Raw genomic sequence first — 12,809 nt, 5'->3', positions numbered from 1 at the left:
ACTGTTCATACATGAAAGAGAGAAGGGGAGCACAAAATTGGATTTGACTCATAAATAATAAAAAAAATTCTGCTGCCAGCCCAATGTTATCTCTCTGGCATGTAGTAATACTTTCGATTTTAAATTTACAAAGTATTTTCTGAAGTCAGTTGCCTCTACCGTTTTTGGTCAATGTACAAAGCACTGTTGTTACATGCTATTGGTAAGTTGGCATCACATACTAAGGGAGGCAATTATGAAATCCAATAGATGTTGCTAGGACAAAGCACTGAAATATCTAATCGATCCACTAAGGTATAGATAGGGTTAACATATCAGAACCTTGACTAGCAAATATGGGAATGTATGGAAATTCCTGAGTAATCTTTTTATGAATTTGATTATATTAGACAGCATGTTTCCACTTTAAATGACAAAATGATATAAAAAAATTATTATGATTTTACAAAACAGTATACTGCAGTACAAAAATGTTCATGGTACCCAGCTCTGTTGTTTAACTTTCCTTTCCTGTAATGGAAAAATCCTCATCTGTGCCAGATGCACTATCCTCCTGTTCTAAAACGCTCATGGAACATGTGCACTGACCGAGTCTGACTCTACTTCAATGTACTATAGCATTTCCATTCTTTTTCTAGGACTTTCCTTGTCAATAGACAGATGTCAGAATGGAGGCTGAGTAAGGCAACCAATAATGACAGGTAAGTAGAATACAACAAAAAATAATTCATCCCCCTGCCCTAAATACATTTTAATATCAGTAATATAATACAAGTCACTATTGCTTGGTTGAATTTGTAAGTATGAAGGGAGGTTGATGACCTCAGCTAGAACAAAATTACTCACCTTAATGAGAAGCATTCCCTGCTTTTAAATACAAGCAGGTTGGGTCACTCTTTTGGCCATAACTCCTGGACAAAGCGATAGAAAAAATCTTTGGCTCTGGTTTAAAAAGGACCGAAGGTAAAAGGAGGAAAAGGCCATAATACAGTTTTCATGATGTCCTACAAGGATGAATGACAGAGATAGGCACTACTGATATCCCTTTATTTATGGGCTATCATTCTCATAAATAAAAGGTTAGTGACTGACCAATAAGCTCTCATGATGGTGAGTTAAATCCATCTCGAGATGGTAGATGCTGAAATATCAGCTGAACCCTTGAAGGAAAGGAAAAACCATTTCCTACCCTTGCCAAATAGAACACAAGTACCCCCTGATATAACTAGAAGAAAAGCAGTTTTAAATGAAAGATTTTCAAATGAAGCCTCATTCAAATGTTCATAAGAGGGTTTTGGCATGGACCATGAAACATGAAAGTCCATCTCAGAATTGAAGAATGATACACCAAAATCTGCAACTTAAAATACTTAATAAGATGGACTAAGTGAGATCCCATCCTATGGCCAGGCCTGTGGAGATTTAATTGTGCTTGAAAGGGATGCCTTTAACCTTTGATTGTGGAAGATGAACATGATTTGTCTTCATAGAGGAAGTATTTAAAATCTGCTACCATAGAAAGAGAGAAGCAGCTAGGATTAATGTGTTTCCTATTGCACCAATCACAAAACATTCTCCACTCTATATGATAGGCTCTGGAGGGAGGCAAATGATCTCTGGGCTGAGCAATGCAGGCTGTGAGTGATCTGATTAAAAAACTTCACCTGGCAGATAGATCGCTTGAGATGAATCAAGCATGAAGGTGGCAAATCTAAGAACTGTTGTGCAAAAGAGACCCCTTGTTCTACAACAGCAGATTTTCCCTGGGTTGGTGTATCCATCAACAGGTTAAAGAGGACAGTGAACCAAACCAAGAACCTAGATGCCACAGAGATACTATCAGGATAATCTGAGTTGTCCTAACCTTCTACCTGTACCTGTGGAATCAATCAAAAAAGAGTTAGAATGCAAACACAAATAGACAATCCTACCCTAGGCTAAGGCATTCACTGCCCAGGCTCTTTAGTATGGGACTGGTGTGATATGAAACAGGAGACTGTTCTTCAGTCTCATTGCAAGCAAGTCCACTAGAGGCTTCACCCATAGACTGAACAAGGACTCTGCATCTGCTTCATGCAGAGACCATTCTATTTGAACCACATTGCATGTCTTGGACAAACTATCCAAAAATATATTTTTCTTTCCTAACAAAGCAAGGAGTGTAATTCCTTCTAACTCTGCCTAGCACAGAATGTTTCAGACTTCCATGCAATGAAAATGAACAAGAGAGTCTCCTTCTTGTTTGAGGTATGCAATCACCAATGTGATGTCTGTGGAGATCATGCAATGACCCTTTATTAAATTTTGATATATGCACCCTTTCAAGGCAAACAGCACAACTCTCATTTCCAGCTTACTTATATGAATGAGACTTTTATCCTGGGATCAACAGCCCTGGACAAGTACTTCTTCTGGTTTATCCTGGGCTCAACAGCCCTGGAGAAGTACTCCTTCTGGTTTATCCCAGGATCAACAGCCCTGGAGAAGTACTCCTTCTGTTTTAAATGAGCACCCACCTTGAAACCAACATGTCAGTACACAGATAAGATTGGGGTTTGGAGTCATGCAGGGAACTTCAATCAGAAACTTTTCTTGATCTTACCATCACTTGTGCTACTGAAATGTTGACTCTAGTGGAATTGGGGCTGAAAGAGAATTATTGTTTGGTTTTTAGATTGCAAACAGGAGAAACTGGAGAGTCTTCCTATAGGTGTCAGTTCCACTGTGGAGTTCAAGGTCCCCAGAGGAGGAAGGTAAAGCCTGTCTGACAACAAGGTCTTGGCCTATAGAGTAATCAAAAGATCCAGGATTCTATATATCATGTCTGGGGGAGACAACTCTGGCCTAGATAGGTGAGGAAATTCAATCCTGTATGAACAAAATCCTGTAAAGGAAAGAGATCTGATTTCTCTAGGTTCACTTTAAGTTCTAGTTGAGTCACTGTGATTAAATGCCATAATTCAGAGTTGGCAAACTTCATATCCTATACAAAAGCAGAAGTAATTCTTGTGCAGAGGAAATTGCTGTAATTTACATTGGACAGAAATATCTATGATGAGCTTTAGTTTTATGCCATTTTTGGGTATCAGAAAGTAGAAGGCTTGTGAATGGATGCTTGATGCAATCTCTACTGTGCCCTTCTGAAGATGGGTATACACCTCTTCATTGAATTTGGTTATATTTGTTGGAACAAGACGGAATTCCTTGAAATGGAAGGAGTTCCATGAAAGACAGACATAAACCCTTTTTCACCATGGAATGGACCCATCAATCTTCCCTGATACCTGACCTGACCTCTGAAAAGACAGCATTTTGCAAAAGTGAAAGACATACCCCTTGTCCTTAATGATGTTTCTTGATTCCAAGGAACATCCAAAAACAGGCTCTTGCAATATTTTTGAAGTGTCCAAAATCACATCTCTGTGGAGGTAAAGGAACTCCACCAACAGCAACATGTCAATGGACAAGGTGTCTCTTGACATTTTTGCTACTACTGCCAATGATCAATAATCACTGAAAAAGAATAGGCAATATCGAATAATGGTAATTCTTGGGAAAGGAAAAGGACAGTGAACCCTCTCTTCTTTCTTGTTGATAATTTCATCAGAAATCTACCAGGTCAGAGACAACACATCATCATCCTGATCACTAACTCAGTGGGATGCAGGACTATTAGAACTCAAATGATTTCTCTTGGGGAAGGCCAAGAAATGGGACACTGTCATAATGCAAATCCAAACAGGGCATGACTGAGTTGTCCATTGTGACTGCCTTTTCTAAATCTTCTTTGGCAAAGGGGGTGTGACCGTCTCCTTCCAGTATGCTACCTCCTGATTAGAAGGCATGGATCTCCATCACCAAATACCTCTACTGCTAGATGGCCATGCAGAAGCTATCTATGACACTACAAAATGATAACTAAGATCACTCCACTGAAAGAGGAAACTCCACATCTGACTGGATTGAATGCAAATGTGAGAAAGGTGGTTACATTTGCCCAGTCCTCTTTTGCTGTATGTTCATTGACCTGAGACTGGTAACCAGTGTCTGATGTGTACTCAGTGACCAGTTTCATCACCAGAAACCAATGATCAGTAACCAGTCAATGACTGTTTACCTGAACCCAATGGTAACTCACATATGAAGGAGGACTATTTCCAGAACTATAGGAGCTAGAATGCCCATAAACCTCTTGTATTTCTACAAACTGCTCATTGCTATAGAAGTGTTTTGAGTACTTTGGAGAATGTTGGCCCTGGTGGGTACAATCACTCTCTATGACAGGAGTAAACATTTTCTCAAGCTAAGGAAATTGCTGTAGTTGTAGCTCCTGTAGTTGGAGGTGGGGGGTACACATGATCCCAGCTTTGAGACTATAGCCCTTACTGGGTGTTGCTGCCTTCTTCCTAGAAGACACACTCTCTATATCATGGAAGGTGCTGATTCTCTCCCTTGTATTTGGGGAAGTGCATCAAATTCCAACATCAAACTAAGAAAGGAGGAGAAAGTTTCTCTGACAAAGAAGGCATTGTCCCTCCATCTTTTATCTGGGGTGACACAGTGAATCCCAGTATGAACTCTGTAATCCTCATGATTCAGCTGAAGAAGAGGGAGAAGGCACTTCCTTTCTCTCTTTATACATATGCCTCATTTTGGTGAGGTCAAGGACACCATAAACACGCTGGATATCCATCCATTCATGTACATTTTGTGCACAAAAGACATGCGGTATGGTTGTTCCATGGGGACTTTTTGTGCCCACACTTACTCACACTTTGTGAAATAAAATTAAATAATTAGCTGTGTTATATTTAATACTTACCAACAAGCACAAGTCTTATAGCAGTGTTACAAACTGAGGTGTAAACAGGTAAATGAATGTCACCTATGAATTAAAAATTATGCCACAATTAATGAATGGAGGAATGTATAATCTCTACTACCAGGCTAGAAGATGAAATAGTTGTTTGTAATGGACGCTACATTAAACAAAACAATGAAAACTTGCACCCCAGTACAAACAGCAAACATTTATCATGAATGCATATATATATATAAATAATATTCAAGTCACCTTTGATGACCCTCTGTTTTGTTTACCTAAAAGGTAATTCTTGAACCGATGAAGTGTAGAGAGGGGTAGGGGAGTCATTGTGATCAAAAACACTGAAAATTATTACTCTTCACTATCAAACAAACTTTTGATAAGTAACAGACCAATGGATAATGTTCCCTAATTAAAAAGAATATGAAATAATGTCATGCACAGCAATAATTTTTCCTCAAGTGAAAAGTTTCCATTGCTGACAAGATGCCATCCAGAAAAAAATTCAAGAGACACTACTGTACATGGGCTTATGTCATAAAGTCATACTGGGCCAATGCACGTTTTTTAAAAACTTTCTACAACAGGATGATGGTGCATCTGGCATGGATAAGGGTTTTTTCCATGGCAGAAATGGTAAAAGCTAAACAATAGTGACAGGTAATATGTTACTGATATGTAGCTCGATTTTTCCTCAGACATTTTCTTCATTGCTGCCTCTTCATTATTTATGTCACCAATTTCTGACTGTGATATACTATTCATCTGGTGCACTGTACATTGCATTCTACTCTTCATGTTCATAAACTGAAGTTTGTGTACCAATCAATTACAATAACTGGAGTAAAAGGGAAGTAATTTTGTTGTAAATCTTGGTGCTGTAATATTTTATACTCTTTCACCTGTATCCAAAGAAATACCTAAAATGTAAAATATTATTTTAAAAAGTGACAATTTTGCAGAATTCATAGACTAATTACATAAAACTAATAATAAGCTACTAAATTCAGGCTCCCATGTTAAATGAGAGATCACACAATAATGAGGCACTTAAAAGTCAAAGAACACTGTACTTACCATCCATCGTATGCCCAGAGTCCATCATAGAATGCCAGTGCAATGAGAGCTGAGGAAGCAGTGGTGTCTTCAAACCCCTCGTCTAATGACCCCCTTTCACCTAAATAGTGAAATATGTACTAAATTTCTGCAAAAACAGGTATTACTAGTTCTAAATTTTTGTTTTAATTCATCAATTCCATGTCAGGCATACTGTATATACTTGCTTATAAAATGAGTACAACTGCAAACTTTACAGATCCAGATCTGCTGTTTCATAATACACTGACAGATCTGGGTCTGTGCAGCTTGTTAGGAGTAATAAGTAGAACAAACAAGATAGATCCTGATCTGCGGACACATTATGTTATGGCAGATCAGGAACTATGTTCTTTGCAGTTTGACTCAACTTATAAGCAAGTTTATAAGATAACATTTAAATGGAACTATTGCTAAGTAAAGCCCTTTCAAAAGCTATTGTGGCTGTTATAAGTATGAAAACTAGATGACCATATTTCCAAGACTACCTATGTACTGATTTCCCACCAAGAAGCATATATTGATGCTGATATATGTAATAATACAAAGTTAGTTGTACCACTCCGGTGGCCTAGTGGTTAGAGTATCTGCCTCAGATGCAGGAGGTCATGGGTTCGATCCCCGGTTAAGTCATACCAAAGACTTACAAAAATGGTACTAACAGCTGCCTTGCTTCGTGCTCAGCATTAAGAGGTTAGTGTTAGGCCTGGTCGGCCTGGTGTCAGAATAATGTGACTGGGTGGGACATCATGCTCCATGTCTGCGGCATGATGCCCCTGTGCTAGACATCACTATAAACTGTCACACTACAGACATTGTAGCGATATGACAGAAAAATTGTTAAAGCTACGTTAAAAATCCAAATCACACACACACACATACACACATAAAGTTAGCAGCTTCTACCTGATAATAGCAGATCATATCATCAAATTCCATGGAACCGGATGTATCTGTAAACCTCTTATCACTTACATATACAGGTAAAACCCATTATAATGCAGTTTATTATAACACAATTCCACTTATAACAAGATGGCAGCATGGCTCCCATTTTTTAATTTAAAGTGACCTCTCTTTTTAACATCCTAAATACATGCTCTTGGAAAAGCCAATTATTCATATCCCTAGATGTCTGATGAAACTCGGCAAACAAAAGAAAAATATGATGAAGAGGTTAGTTAAAACTGATGACATTGAAATTTCAATTCATGTTTTCTATGAGGAAGTTTTTCAAAACATTTGTTAATGCAATGCCGCTTATATCTCGATGTTATTATCTGGACCCCAAGCATCACGTTATGACAGGTTTTACCTGAACTAGCTTTTTGACATTGTTCCATAAAGTCTTGGTATATATGCTAAAATTTTCACATTAACATCATTTGATAGTTAAAAATTAGTATCCAGGAAATTTAACATAATCAATCTCATATATATTTTGCAAGCAGAATATCATGCTTTTTGTATGACAGATAACAAATACTTACTTTAAAAAATCTAATACAAACTTACTTTAAAAAATCTAATACAAACTTACTTTAAAAAATCTAATACAAACTTACAAGCAGATACAAACCTTTTCCGATCATGACAAAACCACCAATAGAAATTATGGCAATGGCAATGAGTTTAGTTGCCGTGAAGAAATTCTGCACCTTAGTGGCCAGGTTGACGCTGTAGGAATTGATGAAAGCTACCAGGACTGCAATGAGGCATAGGGAAAAAAGAAATAATTTATAAAATTTTGGTGTTTACATGTTGTAAGCTAAATGTAGTACATATACTAGGTCTTATCACTCAAAAATGCCATGTTTTTTGTTATATGCTGAAAGCTACCATTTAATCATTAGTGGAAAACACATGCTATTACTGAGAACAGTGATATGTCTCATTTAAATCTGGATTACCTTTAACAAAATATGGCAAAATTGTGCTAAATAAGACAATGTTCAAATCATAAGTTACCTTCATGGTGGTTTTGCTTTAAAGAATATATTTATTGACCTGTAACATGGACATTTTAAGAACTGTAATATTTCTTTTTTGAGCTGAGATGTGAATGATATGCAAGGGGGAGTGCTTTAGACCACTCAGCTACCAGGGGCCCCACCTGTTAGACATACAAATATAAAATGACTAATCATTAAGGAGCAGTAGTAGTGATAAAAAGATTCTGCATGTCCAAGCAGCACAATATGTTTGTCAAGTTTCATGGCAATCCTCTGAGTAGTTTAGGAGGGGTTGCGATAAGTCACTTGACGACACTTGACTGAGACGTCAACAATCGAGTCTGATAAAGGCATGTACAATTTTTACCAATACTTTTTCTCTGTTTTTCTTCCATCCAAAATAAATACACAATCCAAACCATAAATTTCATCAGTATTTATTGTGAATTGGTGATAAACCTATTCATAATATAAAATAGAAGTGGTAGACTGTTTGTGCAACAGCAGGAAATGCATGCCACTTGCATGTAATGGGCGAGTTAGTTTCAGTCTTATAATTTGCAAATGTTTTACACAGAAGCTAAAACTTGTATTCCCAGTAACACATTTTACATGAATGGACCATAACATAAACAAAACTATGAAAATTGTGCATTTATGTTGTTTAAATTTGTATTTCCAATCCATAGGTTAGATGACTTGACCAAAAACTTATACCAAAACTAGTAAAATTGTGCATGAATCTAAGTTTGTATTAAGAATGCTGCCTACCCTTTCAACCAATCAGCTACTCTACCAATATTTGGTAGGCCATGATTTGACTGACCCAAGCATTTGCCAAGACCCTTTACTAGTCTCTGTCTGACCAAGATAGCATCAGCTTTCTGAATCTGCAGATGTGTCAGAAGAAATACTTTAAAGTCTGCAAGTGTTTATTTCAAGATGATACATTCTGATCCAATCCATTGAAGAAGTACTGATATCAGCATATATCAGTTAGATTATGGGGTCATAATATACATGACATCAAACTAACATTACACTAATATACAAAATGGTCAGGTTTAGTCAAATTTCAAGTTTGCAGTAAAGCACCATTATTGATTAGTATCTAATATTAGACATATCAAAATGGTCATTTGGTTTAGAAAATGTAAAATCTTAGTTTAGTTATGATTTTAAATAGTGACCTCCTACCCCACAAGGAAAAGACAGCGGAGTTTCATTAAAGACTACCATTACCACATTCTGTACATACATGTCGTCTCCCAATGCAAGTTGAATAAGATGGAATGTCAGATAGAGACTCCAATCAGAGCATTTGACTCACATCAAAAAAAGACAAGTATGTTTTCACTGGCAACTGTGTCTCATTTCCTTGACAGACTGCATATAATTATCATCCCCTCTATCTTTAATGCAAGTACAGAATCTTCATATTTTTTCCCCATGATGCACTATGCTGATATGAAGCAACCATCCAAACACACAATTCAGAGGAAGTTTCCAAACTTGCTGTTATGAGAATAATGTTACTGTCAAACAAATGGCCTCACAGACTGACCAAATGGCTTCACAGACTGACCAAATGGCCTCACAGACTGACCAAATGGATTCACAGACTGACCAAATGGCCTCATAGACTGACCAAATGACTTCATAGGCTGGCCAAATTGCTTCACAGACTAACCAAATGGCCTCATAGCTGACCAGCTGGCTTCACAGACTGACCAAATGACTTTATAGACTGACCAAATTAGAGATAAAGCTTTAATAATTGCCAGTCTGTCATACTGGCCAGGTATGAGTGTATGTTCCAAATGAACAAGACTTGGAAATAATCATTGCAATGTTTCCCTAATTGGTAATTATTTGGCAGATGAACATCCAGTTAGATTTAAAGAATATGTCCTCATAATGAAAGATAAATGTAGAATGTTGCAACCTTTAATGCTTACTACAGGGCTGCTAAATGTAAACATTCAAGTGACTGAGACATGAAACTTAACTGTACAGTGGCTTGCTTTATATACATTAAATAGCATGTTTTACTGATCAGTATATATCTAAATTGATCTAAATCTGTGACAAACCATTTAATTTTATATAAGAAATATATCATGAAATCTGCCACAGCAACCGTGAAGTACTGAACTGCCTGTAATTCACTTTATACACCACCAATATATAAAATAATATAAATTTTTGTATAAAGAATTTTTTTCTTTTTAAAACTTTGTAAATCTTCCTGCTAGGAAATGAGCTGAAAAAATAATTATTTATTAATTTTGTTGCCAATAATGTTTTGTGCACAGTATGAAAGGATTAATCAAAAGAATGTACAAAAAGTACAGGCAATATAATAAATTACAGAAATTTACATTTTGCCCAGGAAATGTTTTCCATAGTTTCAAAATTATTATTTAGCTTTATGAAGGGCAGTAAAACTAATTTTAATTATGTAATACTTACCTGTTGCTATTGTGCAGCTTTCACTCTTTTGTGTCAAAAAACCTCAATGGCTCAATGTAAATATATTCTCCAACAGAGTGGAAAAGTGTCAGTAAGACACGGTCCACTAATGCACTTCACATGCCCACATGCAGAATAGTCATCTTTTTGCAGACAACAAGTATGCAAGGACATCATAGGGTGGGAGAAGAACATCCAGCAATAATGAGAGATTAGTATTGCATAATTCAACTTACTTTAACTTTTAAAAAAATACATTTTAATTGCAGCAATAACTTAAAATTTGCTGTTGTGTAGCTGAATTTGTCAGCTGGTTAAAATGGCCGTTGTTTACAGCAGACGTAAAAAGGCGCTTCTATGGGACTTTTGTAGAAGCGTCAATAGTCGCTTCTATGCGACTTTTGTAAAGGCGTCCAAAGACGGTTGTATGAGGTAAAGGGTTAAACTGATAAAAAAACAACAGAAAAAATGGAAAATACTCACCATTAGAGGGAAGATCAACTTAACAAAATGTTTGTGTTCCTTTGGGCCATATGTTGTGCCAGAACTATGGGTCCCTGAAAAAAATGCCTGTACTTTGCTGTGCTAAGGAATAGAGGTAGAAGGAGCAGTAGGATGGGATCACCAAATTGCTGTTTTCATGATGTCCTCCATGGAAGAATGGTTTGAACAGGCCCATGAAGCAGCCATGGCTTGAACCTCATGAGCTTTTCTTTTCATATAAGAAAGTCTCTTTCAGTAAGGGACTGATAAGCTCTTTTGAAGGTGGATGACAAACTACTGTGAGATAGTGTAAGACGAAATTTCAACAGAGCCCAAAAGAGGAAGGAAAAGACATATCCTACCCTTCCTTTTCTCCTTCAAATATCATTTACACAGAAACCCAGTGCCCTAACTGGACACAAAATCCTATTTTGATTATCTCTAGCAGATTTAATTGAGACTGGGAATCTCTTTAGGTAAAGGAGCTGCCAAAGATTACTGATTTTTAGCTAAAATTCCCAGTCGGCAATGGAGAAATGGATTCATAACCGCCATGAAACTGGAGAGAGCCAGTGTCAACAAACATTATATGCATGAATCTTGCTGCTCCTTCTCACAGATGCCAAAGCAAATAAAAAGACAGTCTTGAGTGTGAAGTCCAGAAAGGAGGCCTCACTCAATGGCTCATAGGGAGTTTTGGTTAAAGATCATAAAGCACATGACAGATTCCATCTGAGTGTAAGAGAGTAGGAGACACGTCTCTGTAGCTCAAAATACTTAAAACGGCTAGCAAGGTGTGAATCTGAACTGACTTGCAGCCCTGAGACAATTTAAATGTGTTGGAAACAGCAGCTATATAGCCCTTGATAGTTGATAATGAACATCTTTTGTTCGCAAAAAGAGATGAAAAGAATTCAGCAATGGAAGTTACAGAAGGATAGCTAGGATCAATGTTTCCTACTGATCAATCATAGAAGATTCTCAGCCTGGCATCATAAACCTTGGATGTCAAAGTACTCTTGGCCTGAATGATGCATCTGGTAAATTGGCAAAACTTGTTCTGGTGGACAGATCCCTTGAGATGAGCCAGGTAGAGATCTACAAGGTCACTGTACCATGAACATTGATAACAGTGTGGCTATGAGAATGATGTGAGCAATGGAAGTTCTGACTTTTTGCAGAACTTGAGGAGGCAGACAGAATGGTGAGAAGGCATATGTAAAAAACATATGATCCCACTGGAAGCTCAGTGCATCCACTGCCCATGTTCTCTGTTCCAGGACTGAAGAAACATAGCAGGGAAGTCTATTGCTGAGCATGGTCACGAACAATAAACTAGAGGCTTTCCACACATTGAGAAAAGGGACAATATTATGGAGGGCTGCAGAGCCCATTCCATTAGGACTGTTTTCCTTGTCCTGGACAGACTGTTTTTTGGAGGGTGATGTTCTCTGAGGATGCCCAGCAAAGGTTCCAGACCTCCATGCAGAGAAAAGAGGTATATGTGATCCTTTGATGTCAGACATATGTAAGACAGAAATGCTGTTGGAGGAGACCATGACACATCAACCGCTTACTCTGTCAATGCACCCTTGCAAAGCTAGAAATACAGCTTTCATTTCTAGGTTGTTTATGTGGAGGGATGATTTATCCTGAGTCTAGTGACCCTGGAGAATTTTGCTCCCCAGCTGTAAATGAGCACCCCAACTGGAATCTGACATAATGTTAAACAGATAGGATGGTGGGTTGGGTGCATGCATGGTAATCCCAGCTAAATGACAGTGAAATTCTGGTTGTAGAGGAATCAGAGCTGAAAAAGAATCTTGTGTGGTTTCCACCATGTGCAAAGGAGAAACTGTCAAGGTGTATATGGAGATGTCCTTAGGTAACCAGATCGGCATGGATTGGTAAAGGTGAGAAGCCAATGATGTTTTCGCTCGTAACATCTCTAGTCATGCTGGGATACAATCTATGCAATCCCA

At 37.6% G+C, this 12,809-nt stretch overlaps 1 protein-coding gene across 1 annotated transcript in view; it reads right to left on the bottom strand.

Moving 5' to 3' along the window:
- Positions 1–12,809, bottom strand: part of LOC149783026 (b(0,+)-type amino acid transporter 1-like) — a 161,134-nt gene that overhangs the window by 37,216 nt on the left and 111,109 nt on the right. Inside the window, exons 6-7 of the mRNA XM_089934614.1 lie at positions 7,500–7,625; positions 5,903–6,002 (exon numbers count right to left, since the gene is read on the bottom strand). Of these exons, the coding sequence (XP_089790740.1) occupies positions 5,903–6,002; positions 7,500–7,625 (226 nt within the window). The remainder of the gene's footprint in view (positions 1–5,902; positions 6,003–7,499; positions 7,626–12,809) is intronic.

Source organism: Sinohyriopsis cumingii, chromosome 15 (genome assembly GCF_028554795.1).
Source record: "Sinohyriopsis cumingii isolate HCF-2022 chromosome 15, ASM2855479v2, whole genome shotgun sequence".
Classification (NCBI taxonomy): Eukaryota; Metazoa; Mollusca; class Bivalvia; order Unionida; family Unionidae; genus Sinohyriopsis; species Sinohyriopsis cumingii.
This window is presented reverse-complemented; position numbering and strand designations above follow the sequence as displayed.